We start from the raw sequence: 21,454 nt of genomic DNA on the forward strand, positions 1-21,454 counted from the left end.
TGAAATTATAGGACATAGGTCACTCAGAATTTGATGTAAAGCTTATAACCAGTTACCAGAGCCAGAAACAGGGGAGATCTAAGGAATTTAGCAGCAAGCTTTTTAGATATTTATTGTGGTTATCCATGATTTTCCTAGACTGGGACCCTTGTAACTGGAAGCTTGTGTACACCTGGATCTGAGTCAGAATTTTAACCTGATACAGTCTGTCAGATCTGGAGTGATGTGTTCATTAAGTATGTTTCAGGAACTCTTGAGTAGGAAAGGTTGAACTGAAGGGCAGGCCAGCATTGCCAAGCAAATTGAATAATAGCTGTATACCCATGTTTAGATATATCTTATATGTGTATTTGCAGCGTTCTTAAGTTTTAAAGTTTTGGCCAAATCAGGTGGTTAAATTTGGCAAATGTAGTCCTAAAAGAAATAGTTTTTTTTTCCCTGTTGTTTTATTGTGATTGTTTGTAGCTTTAATTGGTGATATGAGTAGTCTGTGCTGAGCTAGTGATAAAACTCTCTTTATCTGAATACCAATCCTAATCTGTTCACTCATCTTTATCTGCTACCACCTTCCCAGTCCTAAGGTTTTTTCCAGTTAAAGCAATAAGGAGCTTTATTTCCATAAGATTTTGTGCTGAGGGCTTGTTGTAGTGAAATTTTTAGGATTAGCTAAGGGTGGACCTCTCTGGAAAGAACATTTATGTGTCTAAAGTAATTATGGATTATATTTTCTTTATTGAGTATCTTGGATCTATATGTAATATATGCCCTTCATATAGAGGCAGTTTTAGGACCTCAGAAGTAGCTTACACACTAGAAGGCTGAGATAGGATGATCATGAATTTTAGCCCAGCTTAGGCAATGTAGTGATTTAGCAAAAGAAGGTTAGGGATGTAGTCTCTATTGGCATATAGGAATTTGTTTATAATATCTCTTATTGAGAAAGTTAGCTTCTCCTTGTGTATTTCCTTCAAACAGGAATTCTCTACTTTTATTTCATTACTGAACAATTAAAATTTATTACATAATAGTCTTGGGTTCTTTTTTGAAGCTTCCCCCTGGCTTATTTGAGTTCTGTATCCTGGGATATTATTACTGTATTATATAATAATCCTTTTAATCTAAATTTTGCACATATGTATATGACTGTTTTTTGTAAATTACTTTGAAGCGGTAATTTTGCATGACAGTTTTTTCAATCGCTTTTTCTTTTTGAATGTTATTAGGGAACAATGTTACAAGCCATTGAAAGATACATGAAGCAGGCCATTGTGGACAAAGTCTCCAGTGTATCCAGTTCAGCACTGGTATCTTCCTTAGTAAGTGAGCAGGCAGTTTTCTGGTTCTTTAACATGGTACATTTTCTAGTTGCAAAAGCAAAGTGTTACGGTTTAAAAATATGTATACATTACTGGCTTTATTCAGATGTGTTTTAGCAGTTACAGTGGACAATAAAAGCATAAAATTTCATGTTTGAAAAGTTTTAGGAATCTCAAAGTTGGAATGGGGGTGGAGTGAAGTAGGGGACGGGAAAAACTGAGAGCTGCTCCTTTCAAACTTTTTTTCCTTTATGACCTGTGGCTCTGCCTCTTGCCTCTTTGTCTTTCCTTGATGCCTTCTGTCTGACTGTGTCTTTCAGTTCAGTCACCTGTTTTACTTCTGAATTTCCTCCCTGGAAACGGTTTTTGTTTTTAGTAATAACTTTTCTTTATCCTTTTCATTAAAACAAAATGTATTCATTAAAGGTGAAGTTACACTGCATTTGATTAAAATCAGTAATGAATGTGTTTATGTATTAGAACATCTGAACCACAAGATTTCCTGATTTTGGAATGTCGTTGGTTTAGTTTTACAGCAGCGGATATATTGTGCTCAGTTATTTTCTTCAAGGGAGTTTCCTGGAATAGTATTTTAGTATAGTATTCCCCCTTCCAGCTCACATTTTCAACACTGCAAAGAGGTATTGAAGGAAATGTTTCTGGTTTATTAGTAATGAAGAATGAAGTAGATTCATTTATTGTGGTGGATTAACTAATGGTCAATTTGTAACACCCAGCTGAACAGAGTCAGTGTGATGCTGGGTGTGGAAGGCATACCTGAGGATTATTACCAACAGCATAAAAAGAGAACTGGAGAGGAAGCTATGTGCTGTTGATTATCCTGGAGAAGCTTGTCACACTTTTTCCTGTTATGAAACTCAGCTGTTCTCATGATTGGAAGAGTTTGGGTCCTTGTTGTCTCTGAGGATGGCTATGGTTCTTTTTGAGGGAGCTCTGGTCCTTACCTTGAGGCATCACTTCCTGACTCCAGAGCATATCTCTCAGCTTCCTGGCACAGATCCTCTATCCTACTGGTACAGACTTTCTAGCCTCCACTACTGACCTTTGGGCCTTCCTAGTGCAGATCCTTGATACAGACTTGCATGGCACATTGGTGTGGGCTCTAAGCCTCCAGCTGGACTCTTGCAGGACATTGCCATGGTATCTAGGCCTCAGCTGGATTCTTTGGATCTCTAGTGTGTAGACAGATTTGCTGTACTCTTTTGCATTTGACTCTTTGGGTGAATATTATAAAATAATCCCATAAATTATGTATCCTATATTAAATCCCTTCTCTTGTACCCTGTCCACCACATTTAAAATCTTCTGTCTTGGATATGTCTAATGTAATTTTGTAAGAAAATTAACTCATGTTTCTAAACTTCTAGTGATCATACCTTATTCTCTTTTGCCTTCACATTTAGCATATGATGAAGATAAGCTATGATGTGGTTAAACGCTGGATAAATGAAGCCCAAGAAGCTGCATCAAGTGATAATATTATGGTCCAGGTAAGTCACTGAATCACATGAGCCTATATGGCCAGATCATCTTTTTTTGAGGGGAACCTACTGATTTCCTGGTAGTGACTAAAGGCAAATTGTTTGGCATTTAAGTAGCCTACCAGTGTATATTTTCAAATAGTTACCTCACTAATTATGATTACTTTCATAGATCTTTGATTATTTAGAAGAAGATAGGTAAGTTTCCATAGGGATGTTTGGTAAAGGTTCTTATGTTTGGTTATAGATAGAAATGCTCATTCCAAAGGCCCTTCAAAGTGTATTGTAGGCTTTTATATGAAAAGTGATTTGTGTAAAATGATAGAATATTCAACTCCAAGTTTCTCAGGACTTGAGTATAGACATAAAAATAATGAACAGTTTTTACTATATAAAACTTTGAAGTCATTTTACAAATAAGATCTTTTAATGGTAGTTATTAGGCTATTTCTTATTAAAAGGAACAAGAGTATTATCTTCTTTTCTTTCTGATACTGGGGATTCAACCTAGGATCTTACACATGCTAGGGAAGCATGTTCAGCACCAAGCTACTTCCTCAATACTTTCTATTAATTTTTAAATTTAGACACAGGGTTTTGCCAAGTTGCCCAGCTGGCCTTGATCTTTTAATTTTCTTGCTTTAGTCTCCCAAGTAGCTGGAATTATAGTTCCCAGCAAGATTATATTCTTGATTGGTAATCTTGCATTGCAGCAGAAACACTGAAATGACACGATTTGGAGGCCATTTTATTTATGTCAGTGGGCATTGATTGGGATCATTCCAAAAATATCAGGCCCTAATCTCTGGTGGTCTAGGACTTATATGGGATAAGTAAGTAAGAAGTACAGAGGCAGAATGGCTTGTCAACTGGGGATTGGTTCTTACAATACGTATCGTAGTGACCAGCTGTTTCTAGGAGACAGAAGCAACCAGAACTGCAACAGGATTTATTACCTGGGCAACTGAGAACCTGAAGTATACTGGCTGGGGGACCATTTTCTACTACAGCATAAAGTACTTCTTGTGTATTTGAGATGGTGTTTATTTATGGCTTTTCGATGTTTATATTTTTTCATATTGGCAAATTTAATTATAAGGAACAGAGTAGTAACTCATCCCTTGGACACTGTCACTGTCCCAACTCTGGTTATTATGTTTTTATGCGAAATGTCATGATAATACTGTTAGCTTACTTTAGGAGATCAATCTTGAAACTTGTAAGATGGTCACACATGATTTAAAGCCACAAAAAAGAGACTTGTAACCAGGGATGGTGGTACATACCTATAGTTAGAGAACTTGAAAGGCTGAAGTGGGAGAATCCTTTGAGCTCATGGGTTCATCACCAGTAACACAGTAAGTGCCTGGGGCTGGAGATTTAGCTCAGCGGCATAAGCGCCTGCCCTGCAAGCAGGCAGTCGTGAGTTCAATCCCTGGTACCGATAGAAAGGAAAAAGACAAAAAAAACCCCAAAAACATAGTAAGCGCCTGTCTCAAGATAAATATAAATGAATGAATGAGACCTGAAACACTGATAAAGCTTTAAGTTTGTGTGTGTGTGGGCCAGTGTTGAACCTGCTGGAGCCATTTTCAAGCTGTGTATCATCTCCTTTGTACTTGTCCAGTCTGAATTTATAACTTCTGGGATAAATTATAACTTCTTATCATGTTAGTCTTACTTGTGTTTAGTTTACTAGGGAGAATATATATCCTCTTTCTATACATTAGACTTGGATTTCTTTTTATGAAGCATCTTTGATCTAGTTCCTATTGTAGTATCGTTATTGTAGTATTCTATTTTCATGTAAGGTTTCTGTCTTTTTTCTAGTCCATGTGCCAAGTTTTTTTTCTTGTTTTTCAGTATCATGCATTGGGAGTCCTGTATCACCTTAGAAAGAATGATCGTCTTGCTGTTTCCAAGATGTTAAATAAGTTTACTAAATCTGGTCTGAAGTCACAGTTTGCTTACTGCATGCTGATCCGAATTGCTAGTCGTTTACTAAAGGAAACTGAGGATGGGTAAATATCTTCACCTTACTTGTTTTCCATTTGCAAGTTAATATTCCTCTGAGTTGAAGTGAACTCTTATTTATAAATGTAAATATTTTTAGGGCAGTGCAAACTTTACAGATAGGTTTGATTTTTTTTTTTTTTTTTTTTTTTTTCCAAGACAGGGTTTCACTATGCAGTTCAGGCTGGCCTTCACCTCACTTTGTAGCCCAGGCTGGCCTTGAACTCAAAGTGGTCCTCCTGCCTCAGTTTCTCAAGTATTGTGATTACAGGTGTATGCCATGCCACATATTATTGGATTCCAAGCAACACAATTTAAAAATAAGTAGCTGTTGTATGTATATGCATCTAATAGGTAATGATTGCTAATAATATATTGACAGGCTACTGTTGAACAAAAAATACTTACAGATTGTCAGGTAATTAAATATTAGAGCTGGAAGAGAAAATAAGGATCATCTTGTATATCCTAAAATACAAAACAAATCAGAAAATTATGTACAATATATAATACAGCAGAGAAACTTTCTCAAGGGAAAAATTTAAAAGGGATAAGAGGAAAAAGAGAAATAAAAGGTAAGAAAGAGATGAGAAGCAAGGTGGAAGGACAGAGATTACCCAAGCTTTGGAAACTGGTGAAGAAGGCAGGAGGAAAAAAACAAAGTGAGAACTAAAGACAACAGCAGCAACAACAGAAAAAACTAAAACCAATGTTTACACTCATGAAACAAACAAAAATAAGAAGAAAAAAAACCTTTTCTGTGATTTCAAGCCTGTGGTTATCTCCTGAGCTCTGCACTTTTGTGGCAGTGTCCAATTCAGGGTGTGTCTACTCTCACTGGTAGACAAAGGAGGTGAACAGAGCCCAGATCCATGCTGGGTGGGCCCAGCGAGGATGCGGTAGGATTACAGTGGGATGCTGATTCTGGTGCTTTCAGTTCTGCAGAAGTTCAGGCTGATCCTAATTATTTCAGCCTAAAGCATTCCAGGTATCTCATGCCAACCTGACCTCAGCTCCCTGACCCTTGATTTCTCTTAATGGCTGTTCCTTATGCAGTGAATGGAACCCTAAGAAAAGCCAACCCAAGGCTGCTCTCAGGTTCAGTTGCCTCACCCTAAAATGGTATCTGGCCAAGCACTCTGTCCAGGGGATGTGGCAGATGCTTCGACTGAAGTCACTTACCAAGTGTTGTAACTCATGACATCCACTGCTCTGTTCCAGTGGTTCGTTTCTCCCTGGTGGCCTTTGGAGTCACCTCCCCTCACATGCCTTTGTATATTTGAACCTCCACTCCCATGCCATGATCTGGGAGTCAAGAGAGTGCTACTCCTTTTTCTGCACTGATATTGCTCTTCACTTTCCTTATGGTCTCCAGTTTTCCTTTAGATCCTCCTGGGTCTTAGGGATCCACCTCCATTCTTTTCTTCCCCAAATTGTATGTTCCACTGCCTGGATTTCAAATTTTAGGCTGATTTGTTACTGGTTACCACTCTGCCATCTTGGAGCTACCGAGCTGGGAGTTTTAGAGGCATTTTGTTGGCTGGCTTTTTCATGTTCATGTGTATGCATGTACTACAGTTTGCAAATTCTTTGGTTCAGTGCCCTGTTCTTTGAGAGCAAACAGTGGTATTCTGTATGACCCCTCCCCCCACTCCCAAGTAACCCAGGTTTGGCATAGAGAGAAAACCAATTGCCTGCCATCTTTATGTTACCTTGTCTATGGTAGTAAATTTAAAAGGCGAAAGATTTATATGATCTGAAGAGAAACCAGAGTATATGTGGTAGTAAATTTAATGGTATCAAATGTCAACTGGATAATGACAAATGCTAGGAACCACTCGTGAACGGCCCTTTACTAACACAAAGAGGACTGTCATTTTAGTGAAGTGTTTTAGGCCTCCATTATAGTGACCTGTAGTAATTTAGATCACTGATTTCTGTGGATGTTGGCAGCAGTGCCAGAGCTCAGACATCAGCAGGCTGTATGCATACTTCTTCAGGACCTCTTCACAGGGCAGTGACTCCTACTGATCCTGTGCCACCACAACAGAATACAGGCCCTGTGATCTTCCTGAATGGGGACCAGGACCCCAAGGGATCTGCTAGGGCAGATCCCTGTTTAGCTTGCTATACCCCTCTCCAAGCCTGTCTCCCAAGGCTGTCTCTCATCAGGTCTCTGTGGAAGGGTATGATTTCAGTCCTGCAGCAAAACTGACCTCCTGGGCACTGGTCTCTTTGATCAGATCAGTGTGATTCTGTTGCCCTGTGCTGTAGAGAACCTAGGGAATAGAGGTACAGTGTATGCTTCCCAGGACCTCTTGGGTCTGGGTGAGGGTTGATCTGTTTGAAGATTTGTTTTATTCTGTTAGCCAGTATCTTTTTGGGAATTTTCATGTCTATGTTCATTAGAGAGATTAGCCAGTGGTTTTCCTTTTTGGTTGGATCCTTGTCTGATTTTGGATTCAGGGTAATGCTAGCTTTCAAAAATGACCTTAGGAGTACTCTTTCACTTTTGATTCCATTAAAGAGTTTGAGGAGTATTGGGAGTAGGTATCCTGAAGTATTGTAGAGTTGACAGTAAATACATCAGGTTCTTGGCTTTTATTAGTAAGTTCTCTATTACTTCTTCAGTTTTATTGCCTGTTACTAGATTATTCATGATTTTTAAGTCTTCTTGGTTTTGTTTTTATAATTTATATATATCTAGGGATCTCTCCATTTTTACTAAGTTCTCCAATTCATTATTCTACAGGTATGGAAGTAGTTTGTTACAGATTTCTGGATTTAGGTAGTGTCCTGTGTGATTTCATCTTTTTCATCTGTGATTGAACTGATTTAGGTCTTTTCTGAGAGTTTAGTTTTTTGTTTATTCTTTCAAGGTATCAACTCTTCAGTTTATTCTTTGTATTAGTTTTTAGTCTCCCTTTCATTGATTTCTGCTTTGATCTTCGTAATTTCCTTCCTTGTACTAGCTCTGGATTTGGATTTTTCTTGTTTTTCTGTGATCTTTAAGAATATTACAAAGATATTTGGCTTGCTCTGTTTTTCTGATGTGGGCCTCCACAGTTATAAACTTATCTATTAGGACAGCTTTCCTTGTGACTCAAATTCTGGTATGTTTTACTGGAATTAATCGTTTAACTCTAGGAACTGCCTTATTTCTTCTGTGACCATTGTCCTGTAATTTCTAACGAGATTTAGTCTTAGTCTTTCTTTAGTCTTTTTAGCTTGTCTAGTAGTTGTTAGATTAATTTGTTTTACTCTCTTAGCTTTCTTCTCTCTCTCTGTCTCTGTCTCTGTCTCTGTATTTCATCATGTTTTCACTTTGTCCTGGAGGTCTGACTCTTTTCTTACCTTGCTTCTTTCTTTTTTATTTTTTTTTTAATTTTATTTAAAAGGAAAAAGAGAAAAACACAAAACAAAACAAAGCAATGTAAGGGTACAAGTAATACAGAACTACAAAAAAAAAAAAAAAAAAACAGTAAGAAATCACCAGTTAATAGATTACATATTATCATCTTAAAGATAGTTGCTCAAATCACAGTATCAAAGCATACAAAGTGGACATTCAAACAGTGAGACTGCAAACAGTTGTGTTCAATGATCCAACTAAAAACATTAATATGGTCACCTATTTAACACTCCTAAACACACTTGCTGTTGTATCCTTTAGAGCTCTTTTTTTCCCTCTCTTTTTTACAACAAAATCCACACATTTTGGGTTTTATTACTCCTTAGTTTTTATTACTTTTTTTGGGGGGGGAATAAAGTCAAATATGGCAAAACAGAGCTGTCAGTCAAAACCAAGGATAGACATAGCACATGATGTAAAACAGAGTACAAGGTTATCAACAATGTCTCTTGTTTCCTTAAAAAGAATTGTCTATCTCATTAGATATTATAAAGTTGAACAAAACAGTAGAGAACAAGACCAATAAAACTTAAGCATTGTAAACATTACAGGACTTCCAAAGGAGACAATAGTCAAACCAGAATGGGCATCTTAGTGAATCTTATTGCCTTCAAAGTAGTTGCCTATACCCTTAAACTTGATACTATCATACAGAATGGAACAGAGTCTAATCAGTCAAAACAAGATAGTAGGAGTATTACAGGACTTCAGAACAAGTTAATAGGAAATCAAAAAAAGTTACTTTATATATCCTGCTAATTTTTTAAATTTTTCCCCTTAATTAAAAAAAACCGTAAAAATAACTAAATAATTTTTTAATGAATAAGGGAGAGATTGAGATAAAAGAGGACATAACAATATAACAATACATTACCTTGCTTATTTCTACTGTTTGTGTTTTCAACAGCATTTTTAAAAAAAAAGTTCTGTGTGGCACCTTTTCATGGAGTCTATTTCTTTGATAAATTTGTAATGCATGTTTTGAATAGTTTTCATCAGCTCTTCTAATTTTTATTTTTTTTTTACATAGTAATATCTGTCCATTTGTAAATTTGCCATCTTTTAGACAAGTCAAAGCTTGCCAAGTTTCTTTGCTTTCTCAAAAATCATTTCATGCAGCTCAGCAATTTGGTTGATTTTTCTCTCTATTGGTAACCCTGGGATCTGCTTTGAGAGAGTTGGGCTTCTTCAGAGGCATTTTTTTGCTTTTTTAAAAAATTTACTTTAATGAGTTTTTTTATAGTACATGAAGTTTACATTCTTCTTGGGGAGTTAGCGCAAGTACCTAATAGCTTCTTTTAATCTCTTTCTCCTTCCTATTCTTCCCTCCCTCCTCTCCTAAATCTCCTTTCTGTATTTTTGGTCTTATTATTCTTAGCTTGCTTCCAGTAATAATGGTATAGCTTGGTAAGATCAACCCTTTTGCAAATAATGACATCATTAATATAAAAATGTGCCTCACCCAAAGAAAACTCAAAATGGCTTGAACATACTGCTGAGTGGTGAAAGGGAAATACAGACTGGCAGGCAGTTGATGCCTGAAAGATGGAAGCTGCATACTGGGTGAAATTTATTTTGGCTGTTTTCCTGATAGCATTTACAGTTGGTGAATATGAAATGGCAGAATGCTTCAGTATTTAACAGACAAAGTCAGAACACAGTTTGAGGTTGGAAGAGTGACTGAAAATTTAGGGTGGAAATCATGGAAAGGAAGAGGCTGCAAAAGGAATGAGTCTAAAAATCCATATTAAAACCTGGAAAAAAATCATTGTCTGACCACTGTGCATGTACAGGGGGAACCTCTAGAAAACTTGACAATAAGTAATCACTATTAAGATAAAAGCACTAAATAAAAAATAGCTAAGATAATTATACTACTGATTTCTGTTAGCTCACTGGAAAAAATACGGTTTGTTTGTATATTGTTTGACCAATTTTGCATGCCTATGTCTTATAATCTGAGCAACTACTTTGAAGATAACAATATGCAATATATTAACCATTGTCAATTTCCTATTATCTTGTTTTTGAAATTCCATACCTTTGTTTTTATTGATTTTTTTTCTCCTTAAAATAAAATTTTTAAAAAATCACTACATAGATACTTTAGCTTCAACTTATTATAGAGGACATAAAATTTTCAGTTTGATGTCAGCCAAAGAAGCCTTCAGTTTTTTTTATTTTTTATTTTTTTCCTTTTTTCCGGTACTGGGGCTCGAACTCACGACTGCCTGCTTGCAAGGCAGGTGCTTATGCCGCTGAGCTAAATCCCCAGCCCCCCAAAGAGGCCTTCTAGAGAAATATAAGTTATAAAATCTTTGTAGTATAATATTCACTGTGTCTAAAATAAGTCTTTACGAAAGAGCTCCTTTCCAGGAGAATGTTCTTAAGTCAGATTTACTTGTAAGTAAGGCTTATACTATATTGTCGCCTTCATTAGCACAGCAAACATTACATGTTCCATGATCTTGTCCTTGTTCTTTGGAATTGTGCTAGTGATTGAACAATTCATGTTATTAGAAAAGCAGTCTACTGCTTTTCTACTATCTTTTTGGCTCAGTCCAGTCTCTCAATTGTTTACCCTTTTGCTTACTCTTTTGTTTCTGTGCTTATTGCTTTGTGCTTCCCAGCACTCCCCACCACATCACTACTGTTTTTCCTCTTGCTTCTGGACATCCTGGGCTGTGATTGAGCCCCGTACTACTGTACACTATTGCACTGTACAGTAAGCACAGGGTAGCACAGCTGCAACAGTGTTCGGCAGACACTTGACCTACTTTGACGATTTTTTTATATCTGTGAATGTTTGTAATGCAAGGTCTTTTTATATGTGCAAGTTTGCAACTCAGATGTTCATAAACCAGGGTCTTACTGTAATACAGTAAAAATTACTAGACAAGAATTGGGGAAGTGTGACCTGTAGTCAAAAGAAAAATCAGGTCAGTAGAAAATGTCTTAGTCACTGTCTGGTAGCTGGGAAAAAAATATTTAACATCTGCAACTTGAAGGTAGAGAGGTTATTTTGGCTCATAGTTTCTGTCCATGGTTGGTTGGCATTAACTCAGACCCAGGATGGTAGAAGAGATAGGCAGAGGAAAAGGTACTCAACCCTTGGCAGCCAGGAAACAGAGAAAGAGGGCAAGAACTGGGGATAAGAATATTTCTTGTGCTGGGGATTTAGCTCAGTGGCATAAGCACCTGCCTGGCAAGCGTGAGGTCATCAGTTCCATTCCTGATACCAAAAAAAAAAAAAAAATTCTAGGTTATACCACCAATGACCTACCTGCAACCAAGCCCTACCTCCTAATAGCAAATTCCATTGATGAGTATAGCACCCCCATTATCTAGTCAACACATGAAAATTGGAGGAGACATTTTAGATCTAAACTGTAACAGAAACTGACCCTGATAATATCCAGACATTGGAATTGCCAGACAATGTATCTGTTACAAATTTGTGCAAGATTTTAGTGGAAAATAGTTATGACTGGATAGGGGAAATAGAAGCTATAAAAAAACAGCTAAGCAGAAATTCTAGAGCTGAAAAGTACTGTGTCGTGATTCAATCAGAGAAGCAGCACCAAAGGATACAAATACATGAAGAGATTTATTGGAAGGAATTATGTGCAATTTTGGGGCTGGCTAGGCAAGTACCAAATACATGGAGCAGGATGTTAGGAAAGAAACATTACAGAACTCAAAGGTGCTTTCCATACATAGGACTTGTCAGTTCACATTGTACTGTAAGCAGCAAGATAATACTAGAGCATACTTTCACCTTTGTAAATCAACTCCCATAAATATATAATTTATTCACTTTCAAATTCTGCTTTCCAACTAACTGCAGGAAAAGAATTTACTAAATGCTGCCAGTGCATAGCAAGAACCCACCTTACTCCAGTTTACAATAACATGCTTCTTTCTTTTTTTTGAGCCCTCACTTCAATGTCTTTCAAGTCAAGATTTCTGTGGGCAGTCTGTGAGTCTTTGCCACCAACATCTTAAAAGATCAGATTTCTAGTAATCTGCTCATAGCAGTTTTGGTTTTGTCTTTTATGGTCCTCAAACTATTTCTGGCTTCCACTCACTGCCCAATTGCAAAGGCATTGATGTGGTTTTTGATATTTTTTTTAGTCACACCTTACTTAGGGGGTACCAAAATCTATTTTAATTTTTTACTGCTAACATCACAAATGCAACAACAATGAATTATTATCTCACAGTTCTGTGTTTTAAAAGTCTGAGATATGTCTCATGGGCTAAAATTCATATGTTGGCAGGGTGCCTGTTCCTTATTGGAGACTGTGGGGAAGAATCTACCATCCGTCTCATTTAAGTTGTCAGCCAGATTCATTTCTTTGCAGTTGTAGGTAGCTTCCTGTTTCTGTGGTACCTTTCATCCAGGGATTGGTTGTTCCTCTATAGGCTACCTCTGTTCCTCCGTGTATGTTCAGTGACAAACTAAAAGCCTGTCCTCAGTCATTTGTGGTTGGCTAATATAATCAACTCTAGCAGAGGTATGGTTGAGTCTGCACTTTGAATTTTTCTCACTTGTCCTTTTGCCACATGTCTTCTAATTCTTCTTTCACACCATTGGATAATTTACTGAATGGGCTTAAAATCAGATTTGAGATAATTGATAAAAGAAGAAACAAGTTAGAATTAGTGGATTTGAAGACAGCAATAGAAACGTTAGGTTGAAGAACAGAGAGAAAACAGATTTTAAAAAATTAAGAGAACTTCAAAGAGTTGCATTAAGTAACCTAATACGTAATTGGAATCAGAAAGAAAAATGAGAATTGAGTAAAAAAGGTATATAAAAAAATAATAGCTAAAGCATTCTGAGTATGGGTTTGTAAGAAGTGCATGGTTTTTCTGACAGTCAAAAGCCAAGAGACCATACCTCGTTTAAAGAATAAAATGATTTCTGAATGTCTTAAGAGGTTTCAAAAAGAGTTGATAAGTTCAGAAATTTGTGATTTAAAAATATCTTTACAAATCAAGACAAGAAAAGACCATCATTATTCTAAGTGTCCACAAAAACTCCAGTAAACTACATATTTATTGTTGTACCTATAAAGGCTTCATCGTTACACTTGTGTATAAGGAAAGGATGTTAATGTTTTTTTTCCTTCCCTTTTCAGTACTAGAGGTTGAACTTAGGGCCTCTACACTGCTACAGAGTTTTAAAAATTTTTTTTTCCTTTTTTTCTTTCTTCCCTGACCTCCTGCCTCTCTCTCCACATTTTACTACAAATCCTACTTGATGGAACAAGTGAAGAAAAAATAAAATATCTAAAGATTCTAAAGGAGTACTACTTACTGTATTTGTAGACCATGTGATTGTTAATATAGAACATGAAAATTAATCTACACATTACTTATTAGAATTAAAACACGAGTTTACCAAGATTGCTGTTAGAGGGTTGTGTCAATCACTTTCCTGTTGCTGGAACAAATTACTCAACACCTGCAATTTAAAGAGGGAAGGTTTGTTTTTATTCATGGTTTCAGAGGGTTCAGTCCACAGTGGCCTGCCTCTTAAGGCAGAAAGGGCTGTTAGAAAGACATGGCAGAGAGAATCTGCTCAACCCATGGTAGCCAGGAAGGAGAAAGAGAAAGAAAAGGAGAGGGAGAGAATGTGAAGGGAAGAGAATGCGAAGCTAGTGACAAGAATATTACCTTCCAGGTCACACCTTAGAGACTTGCAGCTTCTGAACAGGCCCTACCCGTTAACAGCATATTCAGCTCTGAATTCCAGTGGATTAATTCATTGATGATTATAGTGCCCCCATAACCCAGTCATCTTCTGGAATCCCCAACTCAGAACAAAAGAGTTTGGGGGAACATTCTACCCTGGCCCCCCAAATTCATGTCCCTCTCATTGTGCAACACGCATTTAGTCCATCTCTCAGAGTTAACAAAGTCTTAACAGTTGCAGCACTGCTGAAAAGTCCTAATTCAAAGTTTTCTCTGAGATGTAAACCAAACTGTCAGCTGTGAGCTTCTGTGAAAAATAAAACAAAAATGCAGGAAAAACACTGGCATTTTAAGAGGGTAGAAAAGAATCAGACAAAGCAAGACTTAAAAACTCACTAGGCAAACATTAAATCTTCTAGTTCTGTGTCCAGTCCCGGGGTAAATTTTAGTAAGATGCGAGTTCCAAGGGGCTTGAGCAGCCTCCTTCAATGGCTTCCCCGTTGTAGCTCACATGGCTTCTCTCTTGGCTGGCTCTGCTCACTGGCCTGTGGCTTTCTTTGGTTTCTGGCATCTCGAATTTCCTGGGATCTCCCCTGCAGCTTTGACTTCACTCTCATTGCCTCATGCGTTTCCTTCTTAGGGAGTCCTAGCAGTGACTGATCTTTTTGCTTGCCTTCACAGGGTTTTTAAAATTTCATAGAAGCCTCCATGACACCACAACTCTTACATTCTGCAGGACTGAAAACATGCACCATGTGGGTAATGCTGAGGCTGCTGGTATCCTGGGCCCCTTGAACCACAGCATAGCAGCACTAAGAGCTGAATTTCTCTAAGTGGCCCTGAACTTTGCAAGATGCCCTGGGGCTGTCTTCTTAAGTCAGAGTCTCTCAAAGGAGTTAACTCTTTTGTACCCTTGTGCCTGTGATCTGGCCTTTTTCAGAGTTGCCCTCAAACTGTCTTTCCCATTGTCCTTAGCTTATTTTAAATGGCTTTGATTTTTTCAGCAATCACATGTTCCTTGCTCCCAACTTTCCAAGTTCTTCCTTTCTGTTCAACTACAAATTTTTCAAATCTTTCAGCTCTTTTTGCTCCTAATTCTCACAGTAATTCTGGCTAAAAACTTCCAGCAGCATCCATGCCATAGTCTGAATGCTGAGTTGCCTTGAAATTTCCTCCTCCAGATTAACCAGATTTAAAGGTAGGCCACTACCTTTAAATTCAGTCTCACACAAAAATCTTGACACAGGCAAAATGCAGAGATATTCTTTGCCAAATAGGACATTGCATGGCCTCTAGTTCAATTTCCAACAGAGGCCTCATTCCCAGTTGACATCTTATGAGTCTCACTTTACTGTCTACATCTGTTCAGCTTCCTGATAGTCTAAGCTCTGACCAGAACTGCTTATAAAGTTCTGTTTACAGCATTCCAGGCTTCTATATCCCACATCTCTAAGCCTTTCCAAATCTCTCCAACAAACCAGTTCCAAAGACTTCTGAACCACATGGTCAAATATCGTCATGGCAACGATTCTACTCTTGATACCATTTTACTGTGTTAGTCACTTTTGTGTCACAGGAACAAAATACCAACACCTGCACTTTAAAGGAGAAAAGATTTATTTTGGCCAGTGGTTTCAGAAGATTCAGTCCATAGTTGGCTTCTCCAAGGCAGAAATGACATGGTAGAAGGGTGTGGTAGAGAAATACTGCTTAATCTGTGGAAGCCAGGATACAGAAAGGGAAGGCAAGTAGAGAAAGTGCTGGAAATAAAAATACACCCTTCCAGGCTGTGCCCCTAGTGACCTGCCTCCTCTGACTAGGGCCCACCTTTGAACAGCACATTCAGCTGTGAAATCGTCAAGGGAGTAATCCAATGAGTATGATGCCCCCATGATCTAATCATCTTCCAGAAGTTCTACATCTTGAACACAAGATTTTGGGGAGACATTAGATCTAAGCTATAAAGAAGTTAGTATCCAGTATCAGCTTGCTTCTTATTCCAGCAACCAATAAATAAAAATTTTTAAAAAAGTATTATTTATAATTTTGTTGAAATGAAATCCATAGGAATAAATCTTAACAAAACTTACAAAATTATAGACTATTAAAAATAGCATAAATTTATAAAACATAAAGCATAAAATTATAAAATATTATTTAAAATATATCCTGAATAAATGGAAGTATATATCATGTTCTTATACTATAATATTCAGTACTCTAAAGTTATCTTCTTAAATTGACCTCTAGATTCTATGCCACCCTGCCATTGAAATCACAGTCAGCTTTTAAAAAATATTAAACAGAAATATATACTTTGTATACAGAAAGATATATACCAGAAGGCTTATAGGACAGTTAATAGTCTAAGGTAGAGGTGGTCTATTGGTACTAAACTCTAAAATTAAACTGTTGTGTACAGCAGTAAAAATGAATGATTACTGTTAAATCACAGGGCTGGATCTCACTAAGGTATCATACATGAAAGATTCCATTCCATGTAGTTTCATTTATGTTAATTTCAGATTTAGCAGACAAAAATTCAGGGTATGGCTAGGGGTGTAGCTCAGTAGTAGAAAGCTTTCCTAACCCTGGTTCAGTCCCTAGTACCACACATACATGCACACATGCACATAGGAACAAGGTAGTACTGGCAAGGTGATTCATAGGGACCTTCTAGAGTGCTTGAAATATTTGTTTTGCTTTTTTGTATTGCTAGGTTTGTAGTAATTAACTTACGTTTTCCACCCTGCATTGTCTATTGTTACAAAACAGATTATTCCAAAACTTACCAAATTAAAAGAACAACCATTTGTTTTTCACACGGTTTCTGTCAAAGATCTGTGAATATTTAGCTAGATGGTTTTTAGTTTTTGTTTTTATAACTTCATTAATGAGCTTAAGAAGATAGTTTCCTAAATAGAAAAACAAAACAAAATGAAAAGGTAGTAGATTCTTTTGGAATCATTGATACTTTTTTTTTTTAACATAATGGGTAAAAAGAAAATTGTAAATGTCATATAGAAGTAAAGATAACAACCTATAGTTTTACCTCCGAATTTTCTGAACTGCATTGAATGCAAAAGGTCTGGCCTTGAGCTCACTAAGTAGCCTAGGCTGGCCTCAAACTAAGTGCTGGGATTATAGGCATGTGCGACCACACCCTGCATACATGAACTGCTTCTGTGATTTGTTCACATCTACAAGTGTTTATAATGTAAGTTTCATTTGTATCTGTGAAAGTTAGCAACTGAAATGTTTGTAAATTGGGTCTTACTGTACAGCTAATTTGTAGCATGACAGTTGTAGGTGGATGTTGTGTATTCAGCAATAGGGTACTTATAAGATTTCCTTTGGTTTTTTTTTTGTTTGTTTGTTTTGAAACAGTCTCACTGTGTAGTTCAGACTAGCTTTGAACTATGTAACCAACACTTGCTTTGAACTCATGGCAGTCCTCTTTGCCTCAGCCTCTTGAGTGTTGGGATTACAGGTGTGCAGCACCACGTCCAGCTGGTACTTGTAAGATTTCTTTGTTAAAATTTAAATAATTAATTATTGATAAACTATTTACAAATATAAATATATTTCTTTTAATTAATTAAATGTTGATTATCCACCAGTATGAATTACATTAGTTAATATTTATATTTGGGTGGTAATTATTCAGATTAAAGCAACTGATGAGGTTCATCTTATTTATAACTTTTAAATTAATTTTATTATTAAAAACCCTGATAAAACTGATTAGTTCCTTTTGTACCATTAGTGATTCAAGCCAGCAGGAACATGTTAATGAACACCTTTCAATAATAATTCTCAGTATTAATGACCTCGACTCCCTAATTAAAAAACATAGATTGGCAGACTGTATCAAAGAACAGAATCCAAGAGTTTGTTGCATTCAAGAAGCTGATCTAATCCAAAAACATATTCATAGACTTAAAAAGTTTAAAGGCTAGAAAACAATATTTCATACACTAGAACCCTAAAAACAAGCAGGACTAACAGCTTTATTCTCAAAATAAACAAAATAAATAAAATAAATCAGTTTGTTTCTGATCAGCAGAAACAAAGTGTTTTTCTAGTACTCCAGAAATACCATATATATACACACACACACACACACATATATATGTATATATATATATATATATATATATATATATATATATATATGTATATATATTCTATTTTATCCCATGTATTTCCGGAACAAACTGTTACTTTGACTTTTGCTTTGACATAGTTTGGGTTTTTATTTATTTATTTATTTATTTTTTGGTACCAAAGATCAAACTCACGACCTTGTGCTTGCCACGCAGCTGCTTACACTGCTGAGTGTACTTTGACTTTTAAGCTAGTAATTTCTTTGTTGTCCTTTAGATTTTTTTACCCCTGTATATACATCTCTAAATGGTATAATTTTGCCTTGTTTTGAACATCCTATCATTTTGTATTTTGTAGAATCATTTTGTTCTTTTCACCTAGTATTTTGTTGTAAGTTACTTTGATTTTGCTTTAGCTCTAGTTCACTTAAATTGTATTTCCACAAAGAAGTAAGACAACATGAAACCAGAAAGGGAACTATTAGGGAAGGAGAAAGAAAGAAGAGGGGATATGGGATGAGAGAAGGTAGTGAGGGTGGATGCCATCAAATCATGTTATATGCATATATAAATACGCCACAATAAAACTATTGTTTTATACAATTAATATGCACTAATAATTATAAAATAAGTTCCTTGATTATCAGTTTATGTTTTTATTCTTTTATTGGATATTTGAGATATTTTCTGTCTTAGGCATTTATAAGTAAAGCTGCTACAAACAGCATGCCTGTGATATTACCAAGAGTATCATCATCTTAGTTCATTTTTTGTGGCTGCTACAAAATACAAGTAGTCTATCATGTATGATAGTTTGACTTGAGTTTTTTAGCTTTCATATGGGGTGAAAGCAGCATGCATGCAGTAAAAACCCTTGTTTGAATTTGTGTATCTCAGCATGTCAGCAAGAGGATAAACAGTGCGCCTCATTGTGTGACTCAGCGATGGTCACTTTGTTAGATGCATTAAAAGCATGTCTGACTTGTAATATTTTCAGTTTGTGATCACCTTATTGAGACATAACCCTGTAATAAGTTGAGAAGCATCTATACCGAGACTCGGTCATTCATAATGAATAGGCATTATTTGGCTCAGTTGTAGAGGCTAGCAAGTCAAGAGCATGCTGCCTGCATCTGCTTGCCATCTGGTGAGGCCTTCTTGCTGCCTCAAACATGGTAGAGGGCATCACATGGTTGAGAAAGGAAAGTGAGCTGCTTAGGGTATATCTCTTCTCTAAAGCCAGAGGCTATCGTGGGGCACCGTAGTCATGACTTCATCAGATTCTAATTACCTCCCAAAGCACCCCCATCACTCCAAATGATGTTAATATATGAATTTGGGGATTAAGTTTAACACATGAACATCTTTTCCCATGCTTATTGGCCACTCATACATCCTTGCATAAATGTCAGTCTTGACCCATTAAAACTTTAGATTGTCTTACTACTGTTGAATTGTAGCTGTTTATGTATTTTTAGGTGTGATGCCCTTAGGTATGCAGTTCGCAATTATTTTCTCCCAGTTTTTTAATGAAGTTTAATTAATCCTTTGATTGCATATGATTTTGATTTTATACCTAAGAAACCAGTACCTAATGCAAGATCATAAAGATTTGTTTTAATTAAGAGTTTCGTTGTTGGCTGAGCATTGTGGTTAGAATATAGATATTATACTACATTGCTAAGAGTATAATCCTGGCACTCGGGAGGCTGAGGCAAGAGGATATCCTTAAGTTTGATGCTGGTGTAGGCTACATAATGAGTTTAAGACCAGCCTGAATTACAGAGTGAGACCCTATCTCAGAAGAAAAAAAAGAGAGTTTTGTTATTTTATCTTTTACCCTTGAATTTTTTACCTACTTTCAGATTTTTTTAATTTTAAAGAGAAAAAAATAAATGTAACAAAACAAGAGTTTTAGAACAGACTGGTAGGAGAGTAACAATAGTACATTTCATATTGTTATCTTCATATTAGTTACTCATTTTGTATACAGTTATTTTTGTATATGATTTTCTATTTTTGTTTTCTTTCTTTCTTTCTCTCTTTCTTTCTTTCTTACTTACTTTCTTTTTTTGTTTTGTACTGGGAATTAAACTCACAACCTTGTGATTGCCAGGCAGGCTCTGTGCTGCTGAGCGGTATCACCAGCTGTATGTTCATTTTGTTATATGTGCCATAAGGTAGGTGTCCAGCTTTACTCTCCTGCTGTGCATATCCAGCTGTTGTGGCACCGCTTTGTGAAAGACAGTGTGCTCTCCATTGAACTGTTTTGATGTTCTTGTCAAATCACTGTGGTTTGGATTTTTAGTTCCCCAGTTGCTAATGTTTTGATTGACCATCTTTTCTATATTTACTGTCATTTGAATATTTCTATTAAAATATGTGTTTGAGTTTTTGACCAGCCTTTTGTTGAGCTCTATTATTTTTGTTATGTGGCAGTACTTTATTAATTCTAGATGTGATTATTTTGTTAGTTGTGTGTATTACAGATAGCTTTTTCCTTACTTTAGCTTGTCTGTTCTCTTTTCTGGTATCTCTTCATGAGTGAACCTTCTTGAATATAAATATATAGGCAAATGTATCAATCTTTTGTTATAAAAATATTTTTGTTACTTTTCACAATAAATATTCTCTTACAAATATATCCTCTATATTATTTTAATAATTCTGATTTCAATTTTCATGTTTTAAGTCTATAATCTACCAGAAAGTGGTTTTTAGATATAATATAAAGCAGCAATTTAACCTCCCCCAATATGAATACCAGGTAGCCTCAGCAATGACTACTTTATTATAAATCAGGTGTTTCTACATGCATTGTCTATTTCTGGGCTCCTGTTTTGCACTACTCTGTTTCTGTCCCTAAGACATCAGACCTGCCTAATTTTAACTTTCTTTTAAGAGGAAAAAAAGCAAAACAGAATAAGGGTAGAAATTTAACTTTATAATAGTGTAGATACATGTTACAGAAAAGCCTCCTCCCTTATTCTTCTCTATTTTGTAGCTATTATTTTTTTATCCTTCTCCATGTATGTGTATAATTTTTATCGGGGATTGTTTAGCCTTTCAAGGAGTTTTAATCTAGGCATCCCCCCCCCCAGATGTTTTATTCATTGGAACTTTAGGAGTATTTCTCACAGACAGTTAGTTATTAGGCATCCCAATGACTGGCCATTCTGTCAGGATAAAGTGTGAGATTCACTTCCAAAAAGCCACAGTAGAAACCTGCCTTCATGCCCAGTTTGCTGTGTCTCTTTTTACAGAACTGAGTACAAATGGCCAAGGAAAATTGAAATACATCTACCTATTGTAGAGTGCATTGGGGGAAACTTATAGAGACTGAAGTATTATCAGTTGCTCTTGCACCTGTATTGCTCATTCATTCTGGGTCAATGTACAGAGGTC

The 21,454-nt window shown here is 36.3% G+C and overlaps 1 protein-coding gene across 2 annotated transcripts in view; it reads left to right on the forward strand.

Moving 5' to 3' along the window:
• The window catches only part of Copg2 (COPI coat complex subunit gamma 2), a 239,418-nt gene that overhangs the window by 58,034 nt on the left and 159,930 nt on the right, over positions 1 to 21,454 (forward strand). For both annotated transcript variants that reach the window (XM_063240650.1, XM_063240642.1), the window contains exons 7-9: positions 1,224 to 1,316; positions 2,741 to 2,827; positions 4,682 to 4,839. In XM_063240650.1, the coding sequence (XP_063096720.1) occupies positions 1,224 to 1,316; positions 2,741 to 2,827; positions 4,682 to 4,839 (338 nt within the window). The remainder of the gene's footprint in view (positions 1 to 1,223; positions 1,317 to 2,740; positions 2,828 to 4,681; positions 4,840 to 21,454) is intronic.

The sequence above is a fragment of the Cavia porcellus genome, unplaced genomic scaffold (assembly GCF_034190915.1).
Source record: "Cavia porcellus strain 051 isolate PalLab524CR breed Dunkin Hartley unplaced genomic scaffold, mCavPor4.1 scaffold_2, whole genome shotgun sequence".
Lineage (NCBI taxonomy): Eukaryota > Metazoa > Chordata > Mammalia > Rodentia > Caviidae > Cavia > Cavia porcellus.